This window comes from Protopterus annectens, chromosome 2.part0 (genome assembly GCF_019279795.1).
Source record: "Protopterus annectens isolate FY-2018-M chromosome 2.part0, PAN1.0, whole genome shotgun sequence".
Lineage (NCBI taxonomy): Eukaryota > Metazoa > Chordata > Ceratodontiformes > Protopteridae > Protopterus > Protopterus annectens.
The window spans coordinates 959965866-959993062 of record NC_056728.1 but is presented as its reverse complement, the minus strand read 5'-3'; the positions used below and the strand labels follow the sequence as shown (position 1 = coordinate 959993062).

At 41.6% G+C, this 27197-nt stretch overlaps 1 protein-coding gene across 1 annotated transcript in view; it reads left to right on the top strand.

Moving 5' to 3' along the window:
- Positions 1-27197, top strand: part of LOC122793321 (zinc finger protein 501-like) — a 219263-nt gene that overhangs the window by 73497 nt on the left and 118569 nt on the right. Inside the window, exon 2 of the mRNA XM_044061210.1 lies at positions 11904-12023. Within this exon, the coding sequence (XP_043917145.1) occupies positions 11904-12023 (120 nt within the window). The remainder of the gene's footprint in view (positions 1-11903; positions 12024-27197) is intronic.

Sequence of the window (27197 nt, the reverse complement as noted above, 5' to 3'; positions counted from 1 at the left end):
GTAATGACTGGGCCTATACAACTCCTTTTGCTTTTTGCCAAATGAAGGTGATTTTGAGACTGGAGACATCAAGGTTTGGTATTGTGTACTAAACTCTGTTATTCAACAGCAAAGATTTTACCATAGTAGAAAACTGTTTTTTACAACGATGCCTCCTCTTGAACCCCAAAAAGACAAAACTATTGCTCTTCACACCCACCCGCAAGTCCAGCCCAATAGACTTCTCAGTCCTATCCAATAACGGTACCATTATATCTCCAGACTTAACCACTAAACTTCTAGGTATAACAATAGCTAACAACCTTACCTAAGAAATTCACATCAACAATACTATAAAAACTGTAAATAGGAAACTGGGCTCCCTTTATAGGATAAAGCCATTCCTTACTCCACAAGCCAGAACTTCTATTGCCCATACCCATTTAATCTCCACACTCCTCTATGCTTCATCCATATACACAAATCTGACTAAAAACAACCTCAGCAAGCTGTCAAGCTCTTATAATAACATAGCTAGATTTGTCACATCTTCCTCTTTCAGGACCCACCACTGTCATAATCTGAAACAACTAGGCTGGCTTGAGCTACAAAATCAACTCAAATATAACCAAGTCACCATTGCCCATAAAACCCTCTTCCAACCAACTAAAACTCCAATACTGTCAATCCTTTTTACCCCATATAAAAACCTTAATACCTTACGCTCATCTAAAAAATTACTAGTATCCACAAGTAAATCCAACAATATCTCTGGTGACTCTCTGTTCTCTAATGCTGTTGGAAAATACTGGAACCAACTTCCAAATGAACTGACATCACTGTCCTCTTTATCACTATTTAAACAAAAATTGAAACTTTACCTGAAAACACACTGGTTATGCCCCTGTACAAACCCAGACTAATAAAAAATGGCATTGCTATCATCATCACTGCTGACCTAGTATTTCTCATCCATCACTTTTACTTTCACAGACTAGTCCATATTTGTTCCTTATTCTATCCTAAAAAAAAAAAAAATTTCTTGAGAAAAGAGTTTCTAGCAAATTTATATAATGTTCTATAATAATTTGTATATTCAACAATCGAAATGTTATGTAATAATCTGCAAATAACTTCTGTACATGCATTTATATATTAATCATTTTATGTTAATCTTTTTGTTAATCTTTTTAAGTGGAGCTTATCTCCCCGAGCCTCTGCTGAAAATGGACATGCATCCAGTTAGACTAGCCCAGTCAACAAATGTAAAATAAATAAAGGTGGTCTTTATTTTAGGCCATTGTATATACTCTCAGTCGCGAGAAAAGTGATATTGGGCCTGTGGAACCGACGGAACAAGATTAAACCTATTGAGACATTATACTGTTGGTTCTATTTGTACTGCTAATATTTTTTGGGCTATGCAATTCTGTTTGTCTCATAATTCCCACATACATATGGTTCGGGTTTGTTTTTATGAACCTTGTGGGTAACTACTGTTGGATTTATATTGTTATCAAGGCTTAGGGTAATCTACTGTCCTTTGATTTTTTCAAACATAACACTTCTTTCAGGGTGTGGCCATTATATTATATTAAAGAAATACACGTGTGTGTGTGTGTATATATATATATATATATATATATATATATATATATATATATATATATATATATATATAAGGTTCTTGCTGAATTAATGGGTCTTTGGGCCCATGGTAACTATCGGCTTAGGTTTTGAAGTGTCAAGGTTTTGTACTGTTGGGGGGTTATGCTTGACTGTTATCTCATTTATAAGACTAGTTCCTGAAATACGGTAACTGAAAAAACAGATACAAATTTTTTTGTGGTAAATTTGTATGTGATTAGGACATGCTGTGAAATATTCCTTTTATAATTTTTTTACAGAAATTGATGAACAGTCTTTGATAATTTATATTATGCACATGTTTTGTTTTTGAAAAAAGCCTTGCAAAAGTCTCTGTCATTGTACGCTATACGAGAAGCTGTTGACGGATTTACACCAGTAACATTTTTCTTTAGACATATTTATTATATATATTATATCCCTCCCTCTCCTCCGACCAATCCTCACACACCTTTCCCCCAACCTACCTGACTCTCACTACCACCCCCCCATCTGATATCCCATTACCCTCCTCTGTATCACTTCTAACTCCAACTGCCATGCTCTCCCTTGCTCCTAAAACCCTTATCTCTACATCCATCCTCATCCTTCTTCTACTACCTCTTTACCATACCAGCTCCTATACTGATTTCTATTTACACCCTCCACCTCTTCCTCCCCACCCCGTCCTTACAGCCCACTTCCACAACATCTCTGCCTCTTTAGTTCCCTCCCAATCTATCCTTCTCTTAAAAGTAAAACTTTTCCCAAGCACTACTAAATACTACAAACCACCAGCCACTTCTAAGTACAAACCTAATAAACTTATTCCCCATCTCACTTACCTCTGCTTAGCCGGCGACATTCACCCCAATCCAGGACCAAACTTTTCTCCAACAAACCACCCCAGCACCAATAACAATACCACCAGTAAATACCTCAAATTCCTCACCATCAACGCCCAAAGCTTAAAAAATAAATTAACCCTCTTTCATGCCTGGCTCAATCACAACTTACCTGACATTGTAGCCATCTCTGAAACCTGGCTAAAACCTCACATAAGTGACTCCGAATTCCTTCCCCCTGGATTTCATTCTTTCCGATCTGACCGCCTAAGTAGAAGAGGTGGTGGTGGTGTAGCTTTAATCTACTCCGACCACTTATCAATCACTCCTTACCCTAATCCCATCCCTTCTTTCAATAATGCTGAACTTGTAACTGGCCTACTAAAAATAAATAACCATAAAAGCATCTGCATCATTTCCCTCTATATTCCAACTGGTAACAACACCAATACCCTGGAAGACATCCTCTCCTGGACCTCCTCTAATATTAAGCTAGAAACCTACATTATGGGAGATGTAAATATTGACGGGGAAAAAATCATTAACCCTAATCCCACCAAAACAATCAACCTATTCAACTTCATTCAACTTACTAACTTCATTACTAGACCTAAACAACCAACCCCCCAGGCTCCATACTTGACTGGATCCTGGTATCTCACCTTAACAAAATCATAAAATCTGGTGTTATTCCTGACCCTTTAGGAGACCACCTCCCTGCCTTCACCCTTCGAGCTACACCCACTTCCCCACACTCTCATCAGTACATTCATACTCGTAACCTCTCTAACTTTAACCCTACTACTTTCTCTGACTCCCTTAAGCTAACTAACTGGAACCCCCTAAAAACTCTACCATTAGATGCAGCCGTTGACTATTTCAGTTCAACATTCGTAACTGTCCTCAACTCCCTAGCTCCAATAAGAACAAAAAGAGTTAAAACAAAGACCACCCCATGGCTCACCAAAGATACCAAAAGGATTATGCTACAAAGAGATAAAACCTGGAAAGCTTACCTCCGATATAAACAGCCAAAAATCTTACTTAAATATAAACAGCTGAGAAACCTAGCCAAAAAACAAGTCATTAGAGATAAAAAGTCTTACTACATCAAACTACAAGCAAATCATGCAAAAAAACCCAAACAATTCTGGAACTCTATTAATTCCCTCCATAGGCCAGGTACAAAAAAACAACCCCAGTCCTGACACCAGCAAATCTGACCTTGAAATTGCCTCTCTATTCAATACCTTCTTCACCTCTTCTATCGCTGAGCTAACCAAGACCTTTACCAACAATAATCCTCCACCCCTCCCTGCTCAATCATCCTCCCCCCCCCTTCTTTCGAATTCAAACCCGTCTCCACCAACCTAACAAAGAAACTTCTCTCTAAACTAAAGCCTTGCTCCAAAGCCCCTGACAGCATTCCTTCCACCTTCCTAAAAATAGCCTCAGATGTTATTGCTCTGTCTATCAGCATCCTGATCAATAGATCACTACTTGAATCCTATGTCCCCAAACTATGGCGTACTGCATTTATTCTTCCACTCCACAAGGGTGGCAAAAACTGTAACGTCTCCAATTTTCACCCCATAGCCATCCTTTCCCCATTCTCCAAACTTCTTGAAAAATGTATCAACCTACAGCTCTTGCCATTCCTTACCAAACACCAGCTACTCTCTCCTACCCAACACGGCTTCCACCCAGGACACAGTACCAACTCCACCGTTCTCTCCTTCTTACATTCTGTCAATTTAGTCTGTGACTCTGGTAATATGGCATCCTCTATTCTGCTGGACTTATCTAAAGCTTTTGATACCATCTCCCATACCCACCTACTAAACCATCTCTAATCTCAACCTCTCCCAAAAAACTCTTTCATGGTTCTCCAGCTATCTTTCTGACAAGTCCCAAGCCATGAAATGGGGCTAGGCCACCTCCAATTTCCTTCCTACCCCCACTGGAGTACCCCAAGTTTCCATACTTGGCCCATTGCTATTCAATATCTTTATTAATGACTTCCACAAAGCCATACCTAATACCAAAATTGTGCAATATGCTGATGATTCCACTTTGATCTGCTGTGCCACTAACCTGACAGAGCTCCAGTTTCTGACACAAACTGCCTTCTCAACCACTGAAAACTGGATGCTCCAAAATCACCTCTCACTAAATGCCAACAAAACTAAGATCCTTCTGTTCTCTCCCTCAAAGTCCTCCACTCTTGATAAAAACTCACTTCAAATTACCAGCCTTAACAACTCCACTATCGAGATCGTACCCTCCGCCAAACTTCTTGGTGTCACTATTGATGATCACCTAAAATTTAACACTCATATCCAGCTAAACATCAAGAAAACACACATAAAACTTGGCCTACTTTACAGAAACAACCACTTCCTCTCTCCTAACACCAGACTAACTCTCGCTGCAACCTATCTCCTTCCCTCTCTACTGTATGGCCCCCCTCTGCTCACTAATTTATCTTCCACACACACTTCCAAACTGGAAGTATGTTATAATAAAATCTACAGATTCGTCACCAATGCCAAATCCTCCTCTCATCACTGCACCTCCCTTCACTCATTAAACTGGCTTGAACTCCCCAATCAACTTGACTTTCTCCAAATCACCACAGCCCACAAATTATTGTTCCAACCCACTAACTGCCCTGCACTATCCAATATACTACAACCATATACCCACCTCCGATCCCTTAGTTCTACCCACCAAAACCTGATTACCATTCAAAAACCCAAGCGCCCAGCTGGTCAGCTTCTGTTATCCTTTTCCCTAGCTAAAAAATGGAATGCTCGGCCCTCCATACTGAGGACCTGTGACAACCTTAATAACTTTAAAACTCAACTTCATTCCTACCTCTATCTAAACTGGAAATGCAGCTGCACTCTTCAGCCCGTACCTCTCAAGCTCCCCTCCCCCTTCACTCCGGGCTAACCATCGTACCTTCTTAACCTCACTCTCAATTGTAGATCATATAGGTAACTAAATAGTAAAAGCTAGCTATTATACTATATGCCTGTCTTTTTCTCCTGAACAAAACTGTAATTGTTTGTTTTTTTTCTTTTTTTGAATGCAACCTGTTGTTTGTAATGCAAACTGTCTTTGAAACTATTCATGTAAGTAAACTTTGTGTTGTGGAGCTTTTCTCCCCGGGCCTCCACTGAAAATGGGCCCCCCAAGCCCAGTGGACCTCCCCGGTCATCAAACTGGAATAAATAAATAAAAATAAATAGTAGTTAACCCATTAAAACTGTCACTGAGATCTCTGTATTAGCCTTTTTTTTTTTTTTTTTTTTTTTTTGTAGTTGCACTTGATCTTTTCTTGTCTTTTTTTGGTTATTTATGTGAAACTGTGCAAGTGCTTGTGTATTACAGACAGTGAAAGAGAGAATGTCTGCAGTGTAGGCCATGACTGTAATTCATTTAAAGAGTGAGTAAGTGTGTGTGTGTGTGTGTGTGTGTGTGTGTGTGTGTGTGTGTGTGTGTGTGTGTGTGTGTGTGTGTTTGTGAGAGAGACAGAGACTGTCTGGGTGAGTGTGTATGTGTATCAGTGTGCGCATTAGTGAGGTTTGTGTATGAGAGAGTGTGAGTGAGTTAGCATGTACGTGTGTGTGAGTGAGTTAGTGTACATGTGTATCAGAACATGTATGTGTGTGTGCCTGTGTTTGAATACGAATGTGTGTGTCTACACATGCACGCGAATGCGCGCACACACACATATGCATACATATATGTGTGTGTGCATGTATATAAATATATATATATATATACACACACACACACACACACACGTGTGTGAGTATGTGACTGCATATGTGTGTCAGAACCACAATCATAGCCAGGTTATCTGATGTCCTGTGCAGTTCCCTAGAATGGTACCCCCTGTCATATTGAAGTTGGGAAGTTTGTGCACAGAAAGATTAAGGTTTTTAAATGGCACTGTGCCCAGGTTTCTGAGGTATAGAGGAGGTATTACAAGCTCCTACAAATGGAGTGTCCTAGGCCTTCTGCTGTTCTTCCTGTTTGGTTGCCTTGTTGGATGCCTTTTCTACTGTATATAAGTCTCTGGATTCCCAGTCCCCTGCTCCCAAGAAACGTGATAGGTTTTATAGGATGCTCGAAGACTGTAAATGCCTATATAGGTCCCCTTCTGCTGACCCTTCTCTGGTGTCTGTGTCTTCTGACAAGCCATCTCACTTGCTGCCTTCTACTAAGTTGCTTCCTTCTGATAAAGACAGCAGAACTATGTAAAGGCTAGGTAAGAAGGTTTATACCTCTGCTACCTTAGCTTTTAGGGCAGTCAGTTATCAGACCCATATGTTCAGGTACATTTTGGCTCTTTTTCTTGTCGGGTAATTACTAATCTCCCAGACTTTGAAGGGAAGAGTTCTGCTCTTTCCCTATTAGGGACTTTGTCACACTTGACTCACCATTCCATTAAGTGTAGTTATGATGCAGCAGATGCTTCTTCTAGGGCTACTGCCTTTATTTCTGTGATGAGAAGGTATTCTTGGCTTTGGCTTAAACCATTTCCTGATGATATTAAGGCTAAGTTTATGGATGCTCCTCTGGACAGCAAACACTTGTTTGGTGCAGCTGCTGCTGATTTGTTTAAGTCTCTTCAGGATGAGGGCAAGGCCATGCAAGAACTTTAACGCGTTTTTGTTTCTCCTGTGCCTAAATTTCAGAGAAATTACCCCCAATAAGCCAGACTTTGTACGTAGTCTTGCATTCCCACCAAGGGTAAGAAGGGTGGTAAGCGGGCTCCTCCTGCTAAAGCTACCTGCACTTCACTACCACAGAAGTCTCCTTCTCCTGACAAACATGGTGGTGTCTGACTATCCTGTTTTTCTCAGCCATGTTCCACTTTCTCTTCATCCTTTCCTTTCTTGGTTAAAGATTACTCAAGATTCCTGGGTTATGTCCACTATCTGCCTAGGGTATTTCATGGTCTGGAAATCTCTTCCCCATTATATGGGCATTCCTTAGCCCCCTCAGAACAGGAACAGTTACCTTTCTCTCCAGGGATGCTTTGGGATCTCTTGACTCGGGGATCAATTCAGGAAGTTCCAGTTTCCTATAGGGGGAAGGGTTTTTGTCCAGAATGTTTTTTCTGCTCAGAAAAGAGAGCACTTGGAGAATAATGTTCTTGACCTCTCCCATCTAAACATTTTTCTGAAGGTCCCATCTTTTCAAATGTTGTTCCTTCAGACTTTGTTCCCTCTTCTGCTTCTTAAGGCTTATCTGGTGTCTCTGAATCTTGAGGATGCTTATCTTCATATCCCGATTCATCCCCTTCTCGGGAAGTTTTTCCATGTCTCTGTTGCTTCCTGGTATTTTCATGTCTCTGATTTGCCCTTTGGCCTTTCTACTGCCTCAAGGGTGTTCACCAAATGCCTTGCTCCTGTGATTGCTTTTTGCAGGCTAACGGGGATCCAAATCTTTCTCCACTTGGATGAAGTCCTGTTTCAGGCATCTTCTACTAGACGTTTTTGCAAAATCTTCATTTTGCAGCCTCTCTTTTGCAGAGCCTGGGGTTCACTATACATTTCAGGAAGTCCTTTCTGACTCCTTCTCAGGATCATGTCTTTCTGGGGTACAGGATCCAGACTGTTCCTATGGTGGCATCCCTGCCTCCTCTCAAGGCTCTAACTCTCATTTACCTTTTTCATTCCCTTCTTCCTCTGACCTCAGTAACAGCAGGGGAATTTCTGAGAGCTCTGGGGAGTTATGGCTTCAATCATTCCTATGCTCCCTTTCGCTAAACTACACATGAGAAAACTCCAGTGGTTTCTAAAGTCAGTTTTGTTTAGCATTCTCATCCTCTCAAAGTTTTAGTTTCTCTACTTCCATGTCTCAAGCAGGAACTTCAGTGGTAGATTCAGCGGATGACTCTCAGTCGAGGGCTCCCTTTTCATCCACTTCTTCCCCCTCAGACACTGTTCATGGATTCTTCAGACATGGGATGGGGAGCAGCTTTCGGCTCCATAAAGGTGCAGGGAGTCTGGTTGCTTCATCAACAGAAAGACCACATCAACGTCAAGGAGATGAGAGCTGTGCTGCTGGTTCTTCATAACTTTCATCCTGTTTTCTCCCTATGACCTCTCATAATGTTTACAGACAATACCACAGTGATGTGGTATGTCAGCAAATGGGGGGGTGGGGGCAAGGTCTTATCTTCTTTGCAAGTTGGTACTCCTAGTGTGGGAACTAGCTATCCAGTATCAAGTGAGTCTTCAGGAAGTGTACACTCCTTCACGTCAAAACATTGTGGCAGACTCTCTGAGCAGGTCCATAACTCAATGCCATGAATGGATGCTTCATAGGGATATATTTCTGAACATTGTTCACCACTGGAGTAGTCCTCAAGTGGATGTTTTTGTCTCCCCTCTGAACAGACAACTTCCTCTATTTTGTGCCAGAGTCCCATGTCCTCTGGTGTGGAATGTGGACATCTTCTCTTTTTCTTGGAAGGGGATGTTTCTCTATGATTTTGCACCCCTTCTCCTAATTCCAAAAGTCCTTTTTAAAATACAACAGGATGACTCCAAATTTTTGTTTGCGACTCCCTTTTGGCCGAGACAGCATTCTCTCTTCTGTATTTCGCCAAGGGCAATCATTACAAGTTACCTCACAGGGTGGACCTTCTCAGACAAGACAAAGGATCTCTTATCCACCCTCATCAGTCTACTATGCAACTGACACTGTGGGCGATAGGATTTTGATTCATCACAGACATCTTTCTTCCCTTAGGACATGCTTAGGGTCCTGTAGGAGGCCAGGAAACCCACTACTAGAAAATTCTACTTATCCAAATGGAAGAAGTTGTCTGTTTTGTGCATTTCTTTTAACCTGAATCCACTTTCTGTGGATGTTCCTTTGGTTCTCTCTTATCCGTGTGGACTGCTCACTGCTGGGCTGGCTTATTCTTATGTTAAGGACCACTTATCAGCTGTCTCTGCTCATCTGCCTTTATCACCTCCTTTAGCCTCTAGATTTTGAAGCTAAACCATTCCTTAAAGGTATCCTTCATTTTAGGCCTTTCAGTAAGCCAGTTCTGCCTCCCTGGGTGCTTAATTTTGTTTTAGAAAAATTGACCCAGGCTCCTTTTGAGCCTGCAGCTTCAGCTTCCTTGCAACATTGCTTTTGGAAAACTATTTTGTTGGCCCTTACTTCTGCCAGATGGGTGTCTGACCTTGAAGCCCTTAAAGCTTGTCCTCCTTTTTTGGTATTTTATAAGGACAGGGTGTCCCTTCGTACTAATCCTCCTTTTATGCCCAAAGTGGTGAATAAGTTGTCCTTTAATCAGTTTATTAATTTGCCCACATTTCCCTTATCTGCAATCTGCTAGTGAGAAGGTGCTGCATACGTTGGATGTGCCTAGACAACTCAGATTTCAGTTGGATAAGATTAAGACTTTTTCTAAATCTGATCAGTTTTTTGTTTCTTTTCATCCTAGGTCTTTAGGACCAGCTGTGTCCTAGCAAACTATTTCTCCTTAGATTTGTAAAGCCATCTCTTTTTGTATTCCTTTCATGGTAAAAACCTTCCTTCTTTTGTTAAGGCTCATTCTACTAGAGCTGTGGCTTCTTCTAGTGCTTTTTTAAAGGATTTAGAAACTAACTGTATACTTGTGGCATCTACCTAGAATTCTGTGCATGCATTTACCAAGCACTACAAGTTAGATTGAATTTCCAGAGCTAGAGATGGATTATCTAGGGCCATCCTTCATGGGCTCCTAGAGAGCTTTGCTGGCCCTGTCTCCTCCTATCTAGGGCTATCCTTCATGGGATCCTAGAAAGCTTTGCTGGCCCTGTGTCATCCTATCTAGGCCCATCCTTCATGGGTTCCTAGAGAGCTTTGCTGGCCCTGTCTCCTCTCTCTCTCTTCTTCCTGAGCTGTTGCACTCTATCATAAATAATACTGCAACAGAGTTATGGAAGGACATAGTACAATTGTGTAAGATGTTAGCATAACAGTAGATGTCCTTCTCTTCGCTGTTGCAGAATTCACTCCCTCCCTCCTCCCTCTGGTCCTTTTCCCTTCTGGATGCACTGCTTACCTCTTTTCTCCTTGTATTGGTTTTCCTGCTGGGGCTGACATTCGTGAGGATGGTATGTCGGATGTCACCTTTATGCCCTACGTTACATGGGGAGCATATGTGTGACATACGTCATACCTTAAAACAACCTAAAGGCTTTGGTAAATTCCCTGGATGTCAGGCCGCCCTTGGCAGGGGATCCTTATTGTAAAGACTTCTGCAACATTGAAGAGAAGGACATCTACCGTTATGGTAAGATCTTGTACAACTGTACTTTTTGTGTGTGTGTGTGTGTGTGTGTGTGTGTGTGTGTGTGTGTGTGTGTGTGTGTGCGCGCACACGCATGCGTACATATGTGCATATGTGCATGCGTGTGTGTGCCTACATGTGTGTGTGCACACTCATGCACTTGTACGTGCCTGTGCAGCAGTATTGCAGGTATTGGTAGAGGAAGCACTGTGCTGCCAGCTATTTGTTTCAGAAAACATGTAAAGCAGTTGATGATAATGAACTCTTACATGTCTTTGAATTGATGGTTAACCCCACATCATTACTAAACAACAGCAGCAGAGAGACAGTAGAACTACATTTGCGAATACTGATCACGTTTTGGTAGTGTTTTGAATGTAAATTAATATGCATTTGCCTCTACTGGTGGTTGTGACATAAGAAATGTCCTTAAAATGCATTTTAAATAAAGCATATCAACAGATCTGAACATTCCTGGATATAAAAAAGATTGGACACTAGCTAGAAAAAAATATTGATAACTAGGTGATTTTTTTTTTAAATTGTTTTATTGTTTTTGTCAAAGAAAGATTTAAGGGGTGAAAGAATAAGAGTATATGAAAGAAGACTTATTCTTGGGGTAGTCAGTCATTTTCCATGGCTTCTAGTGGAATGTGCCCATGTTCTGCTCTGTTTTTAATCAAACTGAACAATATGTGTAATAATATAATCTAAAAAGAATGCTTTTGACATTGGACAAAGTTAACTTTAATAGTGCAAAGATATGTGAATAGCTTTTCAAAGTTTTTGTAGTGATCTGTATTAAGAGCAAACAACATTATTTTATTTAATTTTTTATTATTTTTTTTTTGTAAGAATATAAATTACATGTTTTTTGTCCTTAATACAAATGTTATGTGGAATGAAAATACATATGAAGTATACCTTAAAAATACTTCAACGATTTAGCTATTGGGGAGAATAAAAAATAAGTAGTTAAAATCTGTTATTCTGTATGTCATATTATTTGCAAATATTTTTAAATGTTTGATTCTAAATATTCCATTTTTTGTGTAAACTGAGTATGAATAAAGCACTGTAAATCTTGTTCAAGCATCAGGATAAATTGTAACTGTACAGTCTCTGTTGATTTTGCTTTGCAGGTTATGACATTCCACTGAACCACCTTTGGACATATATTAGGAAGGACGGGACTGATCCGTTAAGCGACTCAGGAGGATTAGCTGCCCAGCCGAAACATCCTCCTGTTAACGATGTCAGCAGTAAGTAAAGAGCAGAAAACTAACGTTGTGTTTTCACTCTTGTTTAACTTGCGTGTTCACTAAGAAAAGGCATGTCATTAAAGTAGCAAGAACTCCAAAAATAGCAACACTGTGTAGCAAGAACTCCAAAAATAGCAACACTGTTACAGTTTTAGTACATCAACACACTTTTCACAACAGAAGTGACTCATCAGTTCTCCAAAAAACTAAAATCACCCAACATTAATGCATTCGAATGAACTTGAAAAAATTAGGAGTTTCCATTAAATATATGAAACCCAAGCCCAATCAAGGCTGCAGGTTGCATTTTCTCATTTTCAGTGTCCTTTAACAAAAAAAAACAAAAAAGCTTACCCTCAGAATCAGCAGAAGGTGAGGTAAGCTGTTGAAGCACTTCTGATGGCTTTGGAATGGGGACCAGCACAAAATTTCACATAGAACTAGGACATTTAATGTGATAGATACCCTAAATGGTGGGAAATGGAGAATTATTTATTTATTATTCGTTTACTAGGAAAGTCCAAGTTGGAACGAGCCAAATTTCAGCGGTGGTCTAGGGAGAAATGTTCCAAATGCATATCTTTTTAACATGGGAGGAAACCCACATGGACACGGGAAGGATGTGCAAGACTCCACACAGAAGGCACTCTAGCAGAGAAATGAACTGGAGGACCTTTGCTGTGAGGCGACAACACAAACTGCTGCACCACTGTGCCGTCCAAAATATCTGGATGTCTCAAGTTTAGAATCCTGAACACCATCACACAATCTAACTGTCTTTGTCCTTTAAGCCAAAGAAGCTGCTTAATCACCCAAGATTAATGCATTCGACTGAACTTAAAAAAGTTAGGACTTTGCATTAAAAATATGAAATCCAACAGCCAAATCAAGGCCATGGACATGATGTGGCAATGAAAGCAGGGTGTGACCAGTATTGCACAACACTGTGAGGTACTGTAGCCTGGGGGTGAGCAGTAATGCACAACATGGTATGGTACTGTCACCTGGGGGTGAGCAGTACTGCAAAACTTGGTTTGGTAATGAAAGCTAGCTTGAGCATTATTAAATAACATGGTGTGGTACTAAAGGCTGAGGGTGTGCAGTGCTACAGAACATGGTGTGGTACTGTAGCCTGGATGTGAGCAGTACTACACAACACGGTGTGGTACTGTAGCCTGGGTGTGAGCAGTACTGCACAGTGTGGTACTGTAGCCTGGGTGTGAGCAGTACTGCACAACACAGTGTGGTACTGTCGCCTGGGGGTGAGCAGTACTGCAAAACATGATGTGGTACTGAAAGCTGGTTTGAGCATTATTGAAGAACATGGCGTGGTACTAAAGGCTGATGGTGTGCAGTACTACAGAACATGGTATGGTACTATAGCCTGGGTGTGAGCAGTACTGCACAATATGGTGTGGTACTGTAGCCTGGGTGTGAGCAGTACTGCACAACATGGTGTGGTACTGTAGCCTGGGTGTGAGCAGTGCTGCACAACACAGTGTGGTACTGTAGCCTGGGTGTGAGCAGTACTGCACAACATGGTGTGGTACTGTAGCCTGGGTGTGAGCAGTACTGCACAACATGGTGTGGTACTGTAGCCTGGGCGTGAGCAGTACTGCACAACACAGTGTGGTACTGTAGCCTGGGTGTGAGCAGTACTGCACAACATGGTGTGGTACTGTAGCCTGGGTGTGAGCAGTACTGCTCAGCATGGTGTGCTACTGTCACCTGGGGGTGAGCAGTACTGCAAAACATAGTGTTGTACTGAAAGCTGGCTTGAGCATTATTGAAGAACATGGTGAGGTACTAAAGGCTGAGGGTGTGCAGTACTACAGAACATGGTATGGTGTGGGTGTGTGAATTCCTCGGGGACATGGTGTAGTACTGAAGGCTGGGGGTAAGCAGTACTACAGAACATGGTGTGGTACTGAAGGCTGGTGGTGTGACTTACTGGTGGACATGGTGTGGTACTGAAAGCTGGGGGTGAGCATTACAGTAGAACATGGTGTGGTACTGAAGGCTATGGGTGTGCAATACTACAGAACATAGTATGGTACTGAATGCTGGGGGTGAGCAGTACTTCAGAACATGGTGTGGTACTGAAGGCTGGGGGCTGGGAATGAGCAGTACTGTAGAACATGGTGTGGTACTGAAGGCTAGGGGTGCGCAATGCTACAGAACATAGTGTGGTACTGAAGGCTGAGGGTGAGCAGTACTGCAGAACATGGTGTGGTACTGAAGGTTGGATGTGAGCAGTACTACAGAACATTGTGTGATACTGAAGGCAGGGGGTGGGCAGTACTACAGAACATTATGTGGTACTGAATGCTGGAGTTGAGCAGTACTATAGAGCATGGTGTGGTACTGAAGGCTGGGGTGAGGAATACTGCAAAACATGGTATGGTAGTGAAGGTTGGGGTGAGCAGTACTACAGAGCATGGAGTGGTAGTGAAGGTTGGGGGTGAGTTGTACTATGGAACATGATATGATACTGACAGTTGGGGTGAACAGTACTGTAGACCATGGTGTGGTTTTCAAGGCTGGAGTGGGTATTACTGCAGAACATGGTATGGTACTGAAAACTGGAGTGGGTATTACTGCAGAACATGTAGTACTGAAGGTTGGGGTGAGCAGTACTACAAAACGTGACGTGGTACTGAAGGCTGTGGGTGGTGAGCAGTACAGCAGAACATGGTGTGGTACTGAAGGGTGGGGGTGGGCAGTACTAGAACATAGTGTGGTACTGAAACCCGAGATTGAGCAGTACTGCAGAACATTGTGTGCTACTGAAGGCAGGTTGAGCAGTACTACAGAACATGGTGTGGTACTGAAAGCTGGGAGTGAGCTGTACTGCAGAACATCATGTGGTACTGAAGGCTGGGGGTGAGCAGTGCTACAGAACATGGTGTGGTACTGAAGGCTGGGGCTGAGCAGTGCTACAGAACATGGTGTGGTACTGAAGCTTTGGGGTGAGCAGTACTGCAGAACATGGTGTGGTACTGAAGGCTGGAGGTGAGCAGTACTACAGAACATGGTGTGGTCCTGAAGGCTGGGGCTGAGCAGTGCTACAGAACATGGTGTGGTACTGAAGCTTTGGGGTGAGCAATACTGCAGAACATGGTGTGGTACTGAAGGCTGGAGGTGAGCAGTACTACAGAACATGGTGTGGTACTGAAGGTTGGGGTGAGCAGTACTGAAGCTTTGGGGTGAGTAGTAGTACAGAACCTGGTGTGGTACTGAATGCTGCGGTTCAGCAGTACTGCAGAACATGGTATGGTACTGAAGGCTGGGGGTGAGCGGTACTGAAGGCTGGGTGTGAGCAGTACTGCAGAACATGGTGTGATACTGAAGGCCGGTGGGTGAGCAGTACTATAGAATATGGTGTGGTACTGAAGGCTGGATATGAGCAGTACTGCAGAACGTAGTATGGTACTGAAGGCTGGGGGTGAGCGGTACTGCAGAACATGGTGTGATACTGAAGGCTGGGAGTGAGCACTACAAAAGAACATGGTGCGTCACTGAAAGCTGGGTGAACTGCACTGCAGAACATGGTGTGGTACTGAAGACTGGGGATGAGCAGTACTATAGAACATGGTATGGTACTAAAGGCTGGGTGTGTGCAGTATTGCAAAACATGGTGTGGTACTGAAGGCTGGGGGTGGGAATTCCTGAAGGACATGGTGTGGTACTGAAGGCTGGAGGTAAGCAGTACTATAGAACATGGTATGATACTGAAAGCTGGCTTGAGCATTATTGAAGAACATGGTCTGGTACTAAAGGCTGAGGGTGTGCAGTACTACAGAACATGGTATGCTGCTAAAGGCTTGGGTGTGTGCAGTACTGCAGAACATGGCGTAGTACTGAAAGCTAGGGGTGGGAATTCCTAGGGGACATGGTGTGGTACTGAAGGCTGGGGGTAAGCAGTACTGCAGAACATTGTGTGATACTGAAGGCAGGGGGTGGGCAGTACTACAGAACATGATGTGGTACTGAATGCTGGAGTTGAGCAGTACTGCAGAACATGGTGTGGTACTGAAGGCTGGGGGTAAGCAGTATTACAGAACATGGTGTGGAACTGAAGGCTGGGAGTGAGCAGTACTACAGAACATGGTGTGGTACTGAAGGCTGGGGTGTGAATTCCTGGGGGCATGGTGTGGTGCTGAAGGCTGGGGGTGAGCAGTCCTACAGAACATGGTGTAGTACTGAAGGCTGGGGGTGTGAATTACTGGGGGACATGATGTGGTACTGAAGGCTGGGGGTGAGCAGTACTGTAAAACATGGTGTGGTACTGAAGGCTAGGGGTGCACAATACTACAGAACATAGTATGGTACTGAATGCTGGGGGTGAGCAGTACTTCAGAACATGGTGTGGTACTGAAGACTGGAGGTAAGCAGTACTGCAGAACATGGTGTGGTACTGAAGGCTGGGGGTGAGCAGTACTACACAACATGTTGTGGTACTGAAGGCTGGGGTGTGAATTCCTGGGGGACATGGTGTGGTGCTGAAGGCTGTAGGTGAGCAGTCCTACAGTACATGGTGTGGTACTGAAGGCTGGGGGTGAGTTGTATTACAGAACATGGTGTGGTAGTGAAGGCTGGGGGTGACCAGTACTACACAACATGGTATGGTACTGAAGACTGGAGGGTGAGCAGTACTGTAGAACATGGTGTGGTAGTGAAGGCTGGGGGCTGGTTGTGAGAAGTACTGTAGAACATGGTGTGGTACTGAAGGCTAGGGGTGCGCAATACTACAGAACATAGTGTGGTACTGAAGGTTGAGGGTGAACAGTACTGCATAACATGGTGTGGCACTGAAGGTTGGGGGTGAGCAGTACCACAGAACATGGTGTGGTACTGAAGGCTGGGGTTCAGCAGTGTGCATGTGTATGTATATATATATATATATATATATATATATATATATATATATATATATATATATGTATGTATATATATATATATATATATATATATATATATATATATATATATATATGTGTGTGTGTGTGAAGATATATATCTTCACACACACACACACACACACACACACACACACACACACACACACACACACACACACACACACACACGTGTGTGTGTGAATATATGTATACATACATACATATACATATATATAGATATATATATATATATATATATATATATATATATATCTATATATGTATATCTATATATGTATATATATATATATATATATATATATGTATATATATATATATGTATATCTATATATGTATATATATATATGTTCATAGGTAGGTGCTAGGCTATTGGCCCTAGGGCCTATACAAGCCTAGCCAAAAAGGTACCCTGGCTTTCCCACCCAAGAAAATTATTTTCCTGTGCCCCTGTCAAGCAGAACTACAGAAGTGATCCCCAGGGTGAATTTCTTATTACCCATCCAATGATCAAGATTTTTCTTGAAGAGTGCTAATGAGGATCTCTGTTTGCAGACTATGGGAAGTCTCTAGGACAGGAAACTATCCCTCCAGCATGTTCTGTTTATTGTGGTGACAAGGTTTAGGTCCCTAGAGCGTGTAGCTCGGAGGGATTGGGATTTCTTTAAGTGGAGCATGTCCAACAGCTCTGGGTTTGACATAGCTTTGTATGTTAGGCAGATATCGCCTCTGAGTAGGCAATATGCGATGGAGTAAAGCTGGAGTTTTTTGAGTCGGTCTACGAAGGGCATCTGTTTGAGGCCAGTAATCTTTGTGAGGTATTTCTGCGGCCTTTCCAGTTGTTGTAGATGTCTTGTGAGGTACTTGCCAAAAGGGGAGTTGTACTCTATAATGGGTCTGAGTGATGTATAGAGGGGGGAACAATGACCTCTTTTTTTCTGGATGAGAAACCTTTTGTGATGAGGTGTGCCACGTAGAAGGATTTCCTGACCACTGTGGCGATGTGGTTATCAAAGGAGAGACTACTGTCCACCTGTGTCCCACGGTCTCTTATCACACTTTTGGTGTTAAGTAGACTACCGCCTATGTGGTAGTTCATTGGTACAGAGTTTTTACCAAAGGGGATGACAATGCACTTTTTGGCATTGAGCTTGAGACCATGGCTTTGACACCAGGCATCTGTCTCAGTGAGGCCCTTTTGTAGGATGTCCACATCGTTAGGAGTTTTGATTATGGCTCCTAGTTTGTAGTCCTCTGCGAATTTAGTTAGCCAAAGACCTTCTGTGTTAGCCTGTACTTCAAAGAAGCAGATACCGAACAGGAGAGGACCCAGGACTGAACCCTGTGATAATCCACTTGTCACTGGTCTGAAGTCTAATTTGGAGTCTGCTACTTTCACAGTGTGGGTTCTGTCAGTAAGCCAGTTGGCAACCCATCTTGTGACATAGGGATTTATATATAGTTTAGTGAGTTTATCTATAATTCCAGAGTGGGCGATGGTGTTGAACACTTTGGCGAGATCTAGATAGGCTGTGTGAACCACCTTACCCTCATCTATGGCTTTGGTGACTGCTTCAAAGAAGTCTATCAGGTTTAGGAGACATGACCTGCCTTTTACAAACCCGAACTGTGTGGGGTCCAGCGTTTGGAGATCTCCAATGTCTTTGTTTATGAGTTCCATGATGATACATTCCATGGCCTTGCAGACCAGGCTCATCAGGCTAATGGGGCAGTAGTTCCTGGGGTCTATTGTGGCCCCCCTTTGTGGAGTGGGATAACCATCGCGGTGCACCATTCAATGGGAACAAAGCCTGAGGTGAGGCTATGATTGAACATGGCACTTAGGTGGGGTGCCAGTTCATTCAGTAGTTCGTGTAGAAGGCAGCCTGGGATGTTGTCAGGTCCCGTGGATGCTTTGTTCTTAGCTGTGGAGAGTGAGGTTTTTACCTGTGCACCCGTGATTAAAGGAACTTTGCATTCTTCCGTTATAAAGATGGGCCCTTTACGGGGTGAGAGGGGGGTAAAGTTAGCACTGAACCTATCTGCCTGGATGTTGGCAATATCAGTTGGTTCTGTATATTTAGTGTCATTGTGCTGTAACTCAGAGCAGATCTGAATGTTGCCATTGAGATTCTTGACATAGCTATAGAATGCTTTGTGGTTGTCTTTAGAATCAGTGGCGATTTTGTTTTCATAACTAGCTTTGGAGGATTTTATGAGGGATCTCAGCTTCTTACTGCAGCTGACCAGGGAGTTCCTCCAATCGTGGGATTTTACTCTTTTTTTGCAACAGTTTCTTTCTTCTGTTGTAGAGTTTGTTTATGGCAGAAGACCACCAGATTGGCTTCCTTTTTTTGGAGGATAGCATCTTGGATCTGTTAGGGATAGCACGATCCATGCACTCGTGTAAGTGCTTATAAAGTGCATTTGTGTAGGATTCAGCAGTCGTACCTCCATTGTCCATCTGCATGGGTGTCGTGAAGTTTGCCACTTCTGTCATAAGAAGCATGAAGTTGGCTTGTGAGAAATTTTTTACAGTTGTTTTCCTAATGGGGGGTGGGAGCGGGATGTGGATGTCTAGGGTGATTAGCTTGTGGCTGGATGTGACCAACGAGGAGCTGACCTCTGGTGTGGAACACCGGGCGTCCATGTTGGTGATGACAAGGTCTAGGATATTGTTGCCCCTGGTGGGGGTGTGGATAAGTTGATCCAAGGCGTTGAAATTGATGAATTCCAGAAAACGTTGAGCAAAAGAGTTGGTACACGAGTAGTTTTCCCAGTTAATGGTGGGGTAGTTGAAATCACCCATTATTAGGGTGTTGGGTTGTACCTTAATATTTTTCAGTGTATCAAGAAAAGAGGAGTGGGAATCCTGGGGCATGGTGGGTGGTCTCTAGCAAGCTATAATCTGGATTGCGGTTTTGCCCAGATTTAGTTGAACTTGGATAATCTCGGATGCATTACACTGAGCAACTAGCTTGGAGGTGTGGATATCCTTAATGAATATGGACACGCCTCCACCTTTAGTGTTTCGGTCCGGGTTTGGTGGCTGAAAGTTGTGGTATGAATTATAACCTGGTAATGCAGGGGTGCTCTCCGGAGCTTTGAACCAGGTATCTGTCACTGCACAGATGCCTATGTTCTCCATTGTAAGGAGTGCCTTGAGTGAGTGCATTTTGAGGTTTAGACTTCTAGCATTGAGTAGCATTACTCTTAGATTTTGCTTGCTTGTACCTGTTACGGTGGTGAATTTATCATTTGAACCTTGCCTAAAAAAGGCACTATAGGGGTGGCAAGAGTCTTTTCCAGTATCCGGAATCCCAAGGGTGACAGGTGCAGACCATCTCTGGGAAAGCAACGTGATCTGTCGATCATGTCATCCCAGGCAGACAGATACTGGATTTCCTTAGAATGACACCAGAAGCTTAGCCAATTGTTGAAGTCAATCATTTTGTCCTTGTAGTGTGGTATCATTCAGGGTGATGGTAGGATGCTACTCAGTGCTAGGGTCATAGCTGCCTGGGCTACAAGATCAGAGAGCTCCTCCATGTCTCTTTTCATGTAGTCCAGAGAGGTACGTCTCAGGTCATTCACACCAACATGGACAATGACAGAGTCATATTTGTACTTGTTGTGGAGTGACCTGAGTGCGTGCATTATATGGCGGATCCTGGCACCCGACAGGCAGCTGACAGTAACTTTCTACTTCTTTAGCCTGGTGAATGGAACATCGGTGTGCCTGACTATAGAGTCACCTATGACTTGTTGGGTACGTTATGCCTTATGGGCTGTAGTTGAGTGGCACACTGAGCATGTGGGCTATGTCTCATTTGGGTTGTGTTGGGGGGTGGAGGTTGCTTGCATTTCTGCTTTGGAGGTCTCGGTTGTTTGGGCAGATTTTTACCGAGAGCCTCCGCAAATGTAGGTGTGTGTTTTGGTGGTGTAGGTTTTGAGGGACTATGTGATGAGTGTGGTGCGGTGCAAGTGTTTACCTTCTCCTCTTGACTGTTTAGTCCAGTCTTTGGTGAAGAGAGCTTTGCTTCCAGTTTGGCTATATAAGTGCACCTCTCACAGGTCGTAGTGTTGGGTGGTAGGAGGGGATGGTTGTCTGTGTACATGAGGCAATTGCTGCACTGTCCCAAGATGCCCAGATTCATCAGGTAGATAGGAGAAAACACCAGGAGCTGACCTTTAGACATGCCTGGATAGGTGCTTATTTATTAAGTACTAAAAACTGTTTTCCTCTAGACAAGTGAGTAAAGTTGAGTGCTGTAGTAATTTATATCTTATTTAGTGCTTACAACGAGTTCTGAACAAGTGCTGAGCTCATATATATGTATGTATGTGTATATATATATATATCTATCTATATATATATATATATATATATATATATATATATATATATATATACACCTATACCTATACCTATATAGATATACCTATATAGATATATCTATATATGTATATATATATATATATATATATATATATATATATACACACACACACACACACACACACACACACACACACACACACATGCAGAGACAGATCCTGTCCGTGAATGCCGAATACAAAGGTATGTTGTAAAAAGATTTATCCAGTCAACTACAGATAAACTTTGTTACTAAACTTTAAATGTTCTCCAAAGTTTATCTTTGGCGCCTCATCATTCCTACTAAACATTCCCAATTTATGCTGTTTTCTACAACTTAAAGTTCACATTCTGCAAATTATAACACAGACATACACACAAACTCAAAGCACCGTAAGCCACCTAAAACAACACTAAAACCAAATCTCCAGTTACTTAAAAGAAAATACTGGGTAAAGTACAACACGTTATGTCTCCTACTCATTGCATTGTAAAAAAATAATTTATACATTGCTTTCACTTACAGACACACGCATGCATGTAGAAACAGTACACAAAGACACACCCCCTCCCAAAAAAAAAAAAAAAAAAAACATTTTGGCCTAAATGTGTCTTGTAATAATACAATTTTTTGTTATTGAAATGAAAACACTTCAGTGGGAAAAGTATAGCATAAAACCATTGAGGACATCTTACCAATCAGCAAATAGAATTACCTGAAAATATTTCTAACTGTCTAAACTAGTATATTTAGCTGTCTATACTAAGACTTATCTGAATCAAAACATAACTAGGATATAAAACTTGTTACTCATAGTGTAACTGTTATTGCAGTACTAAAAGAAAAAAAAAATAACCGGCACTAAAAAATTAAATAAATTAAATTAAAAAATATCTCACATCTAAAGAAATAAACCACGTATGTGAAATTCTAGTCATAAGACCTTATGTAAATTACTAAATGCCCTATTTAGTGCATAACTTAGTCTCAGTGAAATGAACGGGAAACAATAATTTGATCATGAAAAAATGTGAGAGTATCAGTTGTGTAATATGAAATATTTTATACATTTGTGTTATTATTTGCTAACTAAAAAAATATGTAAGCTGCCCCATGGACCCATTACACCCGTGACCTTGTCAGCAAGGACAGCTTTTAAATTCTATACGTGAGTGATTTCAGTCTAATCTAGGAAAGGTTCTGACTGAACACCATCGCCAAGCCAGGATCACCATCAAAAAAGGCACTTTATTAAAAGCAGCAAACAGGGAGTAGTGATTGACACTTTCATCTTTGTACCAGACTTCATCAGAGTCAATACTCATAACATGTATTTAACTTTTAAATAGCAGTGGGTACCCAATAGAATCCTGATATCAGATGTGTAGATCACATTAAAAATATTTGTACGTGTGTGTGTGTGTGTGTGTGTGTGTGTGTGTGTGTCGGCATACATACTTATCTGTATATATATATATATATATATATATATATATATATATATATATATATATGTGTGTGTGTGTGTGTTTGTGTGTGCATGTGTGAGTGTATTTCCGTCAGTTGAAAGCCCTTATAAACATAGCTATATTAATAAATTAGAGGTTCATGGGGTGATTTATTAGTACGACCAAGATCCATGAAATCATCAGCCACCAGGTCTTAGTGACAGGATTAACATTAGTAGTGCATTGGCACTAAGGACTGCTTAGTTATAAGAAACATCTTACAGAAAATGCGCTTAAAAGTTCTTCCTTGCAAATATACTTTTAAAATGGTATTTTTTGCTTAATTGCTGTAGTGGTCAAATGTGGTAGTGAAGCATTGAGGTCAGACCTTTAAGGCGGTAAAGGCAGTACATTTGCGGTGCACCTTAAGGCGGTACGCTTGCAGTGGACCTTAAGGTGATACACTTGTGGTGGACCTTAACGCAGTACACTTGCTGTGGACCTTAACGTGGTTCACTTGCGGTGGACCTTAAGGCGGTACACTTGTGGTGGACCTTATGGCGGTACACTTGTGGTGGACCTTATGGCAGTACACTTGTGGTGGACCTTAAGACGGTACACTTGTGGTGACCCTTAAGGCGGTACACTTGCGGTGAACCTTAAGGCAGTAAACTTGCGGTGGACCTTAAGGCAGTTAACTTGCGGTGGACCTTAAGACGGTACACTTGCGGTTGACCTTAAGGCGGTACTCTTGCAGTGGACCTTAAGGAGGTACACTTGCGGTGGACCTTAAGCTGGTACACTTGAAGGTGTACCTTAAGGCGGTATACTTGTGTGTACACTTGCAGTGTACCTTAAGGCGGTACACTACTGGTGTACCATAAGGTGGTACACTTGTGGTGTATCTTAAGGCGGTACACTTGCATTGTACACTTAAGGTGTACCTTAAGGCAGTACACTTGCATTGTAGAGTTGCGGTGTACCTTAAGGCAGTACACTTGTGGTGGACCTTAAGGCAGTACACTTGCGGTGGACCTTAAAGTGGTGCACTTGTGGTGTACCTTAAGGCAGTACACTTGTGGTGTAGACTTGCGGTGTACCTTTAGGCAGTACACTTGTGGTGTACACTTGCAGGTAATTTAAGGTGGTACAGTTGTGGTTTACCTTAAAGCAGTACACTTGTGGTGTACCTTAAGGCAGTATGGTACACTTTTGGTGTACACTTGTGGTGGACCTTAAGCCAGTACACTTGCAGTGTACACTTGAAGGTGTACCTTAAGGCGGTACACTTGTGGTGTACACTTGAAGTGTACCTTAAGGCAACACACTTGTGGTGTACCTTAAGGCGGTACACTTGTGTTGTACACTTGCAGTATACCTTAAGGTGGTACACTTGCATTGTACACTTGCGGTGTACCTTAAGGTGGTACATTTGCATTGTATACTTGCGGTGTACCTTAAGGCAGTACACTTGCATTGTACGCTTGTGGTGTATCTTAAGGCAGTACACTTGTGGTGGACCTTAAGGCGTTACACTTGAGGTGTACACTTGTGGTGTACACGTGCAGTGTACCTTAAGGCAGTACACTTGTGGTGTACGGTACACTTGTGGTATACCTTAAGGCAGTACACTTGCCGTGTACTAGACTGGTCCTGTAGTCAGAATTTGGAGGGGAATAAGAGTGGTGCTGTACTGTATGTAAAACATTTTGTTTAGTAATAACGAGCATAAACAATGGCTGTTACCTCCCACTCCATAGATGGAATGTGATATGTTATTCTGTGCGAGATGTCAGGATTTAATTTGTTTTTCTTTTTAAGAAGTGACATTTAAAGTTTATGCACTGGCCTGTTGTCATACAAGTGAGGTCTGATGATAGCGTTATTCATGAGATTATTTACGATGCATGATTACGTAAGTGATCTCACAAGTTTTTGTGTTTTTCATGGGTCACAAGGGTTATCAAGATTTGTATGTTTTGTGAAATGTGCTGTCTTAAGCTTATAAATGTCAGAGGTAGTAGTGAACAGAACCAGTTTGTTAGTGACAGGATACATTTAAGGTTTTAAATTCAATGTATGCATATGTACTTACTAAAGGAAATGGTTTACCGATAAGGCTGGCATAATTTTGCATTTGCAGTATCTTTAAAGTATTTATACTTGCTAAGTATAAAAATGCTTTGATCTCTTTTTTTTGAGTAACTGAATTAAAAAAGGAACGTCACTTTGGGAGCATTTGTGGTGCCAGATATTTCCAAACATTACTCTAAAGTTATTCGTTGCATGTCCATTAAAAGCAAAACTGGCATTGAAAATGTTCAATGGCAAAGTTGGTATGTTATTCATATGATATCTTTCTGTCTTCTGCATTTGTTGACTTGGGAAAGAGAATGATTTATTGGTTACTTACCAGCAGTATACTGACATTGTGTCAGACATTCTAACTAGAATACATACTGGAAGATGCATAAAATTGTCATCAGCTGTAGTCATTTTGCAAAACTTAGATGTGTATGATATTGGCCTTGACTAAAAGTTGGTATGTTCAAGGCAGAATCGAAATAAATGAGCTGAACAAGCTAGTAATCATAAGTGGGTCAAGAAAAATATACAGAGGTGTTTTGAGGCTGTATTTTCTATGGCTAAGCAAACGTAGCAAAGTTACTACATTTTTTTCACATGATCTAGGAATCTAAATAGATAAACAAAGGTAAGCTGTATTTCTACGACCTTATGTTTATAGCACTGTCCAAGTTAAATGGATTGGGTGTAACAATGCTAATAAAAAAAAATTGTAGGCCTGACTCCTGATTAACTAGTGTTTGCTAATCTTACACATGTAGAATTGGATACTTTCTACTACATGGAAATATTTAAACAGTAGCATCTTATTTTTGAAAGTTAGTGTGTAGCAAAACTACAGACAATAATTTACTATGTTTGTTTAACATTTCACAAGGAACAAGTGAACTCAAATTGAAACGTAGGAACATCTTTGAGCAACTTTATGAAAAGTTTAATGCTTTGCAGTGGTACATTTTCAGATGAGTTAAAGTTATCACCGCTGGTTATCAGCACAGTATGATAGCAACCAAATAACTTTACACATGCACATATGTGTGATCTTTCACAAGGAATTTTATCTTTATTAAGTTCATAGGTTCATAGTTTCATAGGTTGGTACTAGGCTGTCGGCCCTAGGGCCTATACAAGCCTATCTATAACAACTCCCTGGCTATTTCTTCCCACACTATTTACTTCCCTGGACCCCTGTCTAGCAGGGAGACTGACGTGATCCCCTGGGTGAATTTCCTTCCTCCCATCCAGTCGTCAAGGTTCCTTTTGAAGAGGGCCAAGGATGCGCTCTGCTTGACATGTATGGGCAATCTATTCCAGAGTCTGGGGAGTCTCTGGGTCAGGAACCTATCCCTCCAGCATGTTTTGTTTATTGTGATGACAAGGTTTAGATCCCTGGAGCATGTGGTTCTGAGGGATTGGGATTTCTTTAAGTTTAGCATGTCCAACAGCTCTGGGTTTGACATGGCCTTGTATGTTAAGCAGAGATTGCCTCTGAGTTGACGATATGCGACAGAGTATAGCTGGAGTTTTTTAAGGCGGTCAGTGTAGGGCATCTGCTCTAGGCCTGTGATTCTTTAGCGAGGTATTTCTGTGGCCTTTCCAGTTGTTGCAGATGTCTTGAGAGGTACATACCAAACGGGTTATTGTATTGTATAATGGGTCTAATGAGGGATGAGTACAGTGGGACAATGACCTCCTTTTTTCTGGATGAAAAGCCCTTAGTGATGTGGTGTGCCACATAGAAGGATTTCCTGACTGTTGTGGCGATGTGGTTATCGAAGGTGAGACCACTGTCCACCTGTGTCCCTAAGTCTCTCATCACACTTTCGGTGTTTAGTGTACTAAAAAGGATTACATTTTCTGTGGCAAATTTACAGTCTGACGTGTAATGGTACAGTAATTTTAAAATTCTCTTAAATGGTGAATGTAAAGAACTGGTACTGATAAAATGATCTGAGGAAGAAGTTGGAGGAAATAAAGGAATATGGAATTTGGGACACAAGAATGACACGGGAATGAGTTTACTACGAAGGGAACGAAATGCATATCACTCACCTGAATTAGGCATAGAAGAGGTCTAGTTGTTCTAGATTTATTGATTGTCTTCTTGAGATTAGAGATGAGTAAATTAGTATGTAATATAGTAGTGCAACAGCTTTTAGTGTAAACGTTAGAGAATACATATGTTTTTTCTCTTTTTTTCTATGTTCTGATATAATTATGTGATTTTTTACATACACGAATTATGTTTTTAATGCTTAGTAAATACCGAATGTAAACATATGACTTAATAATGGATTATATATTTCACAAACAAGAAAACAAAAAGGCTACATGTAAAGTGTG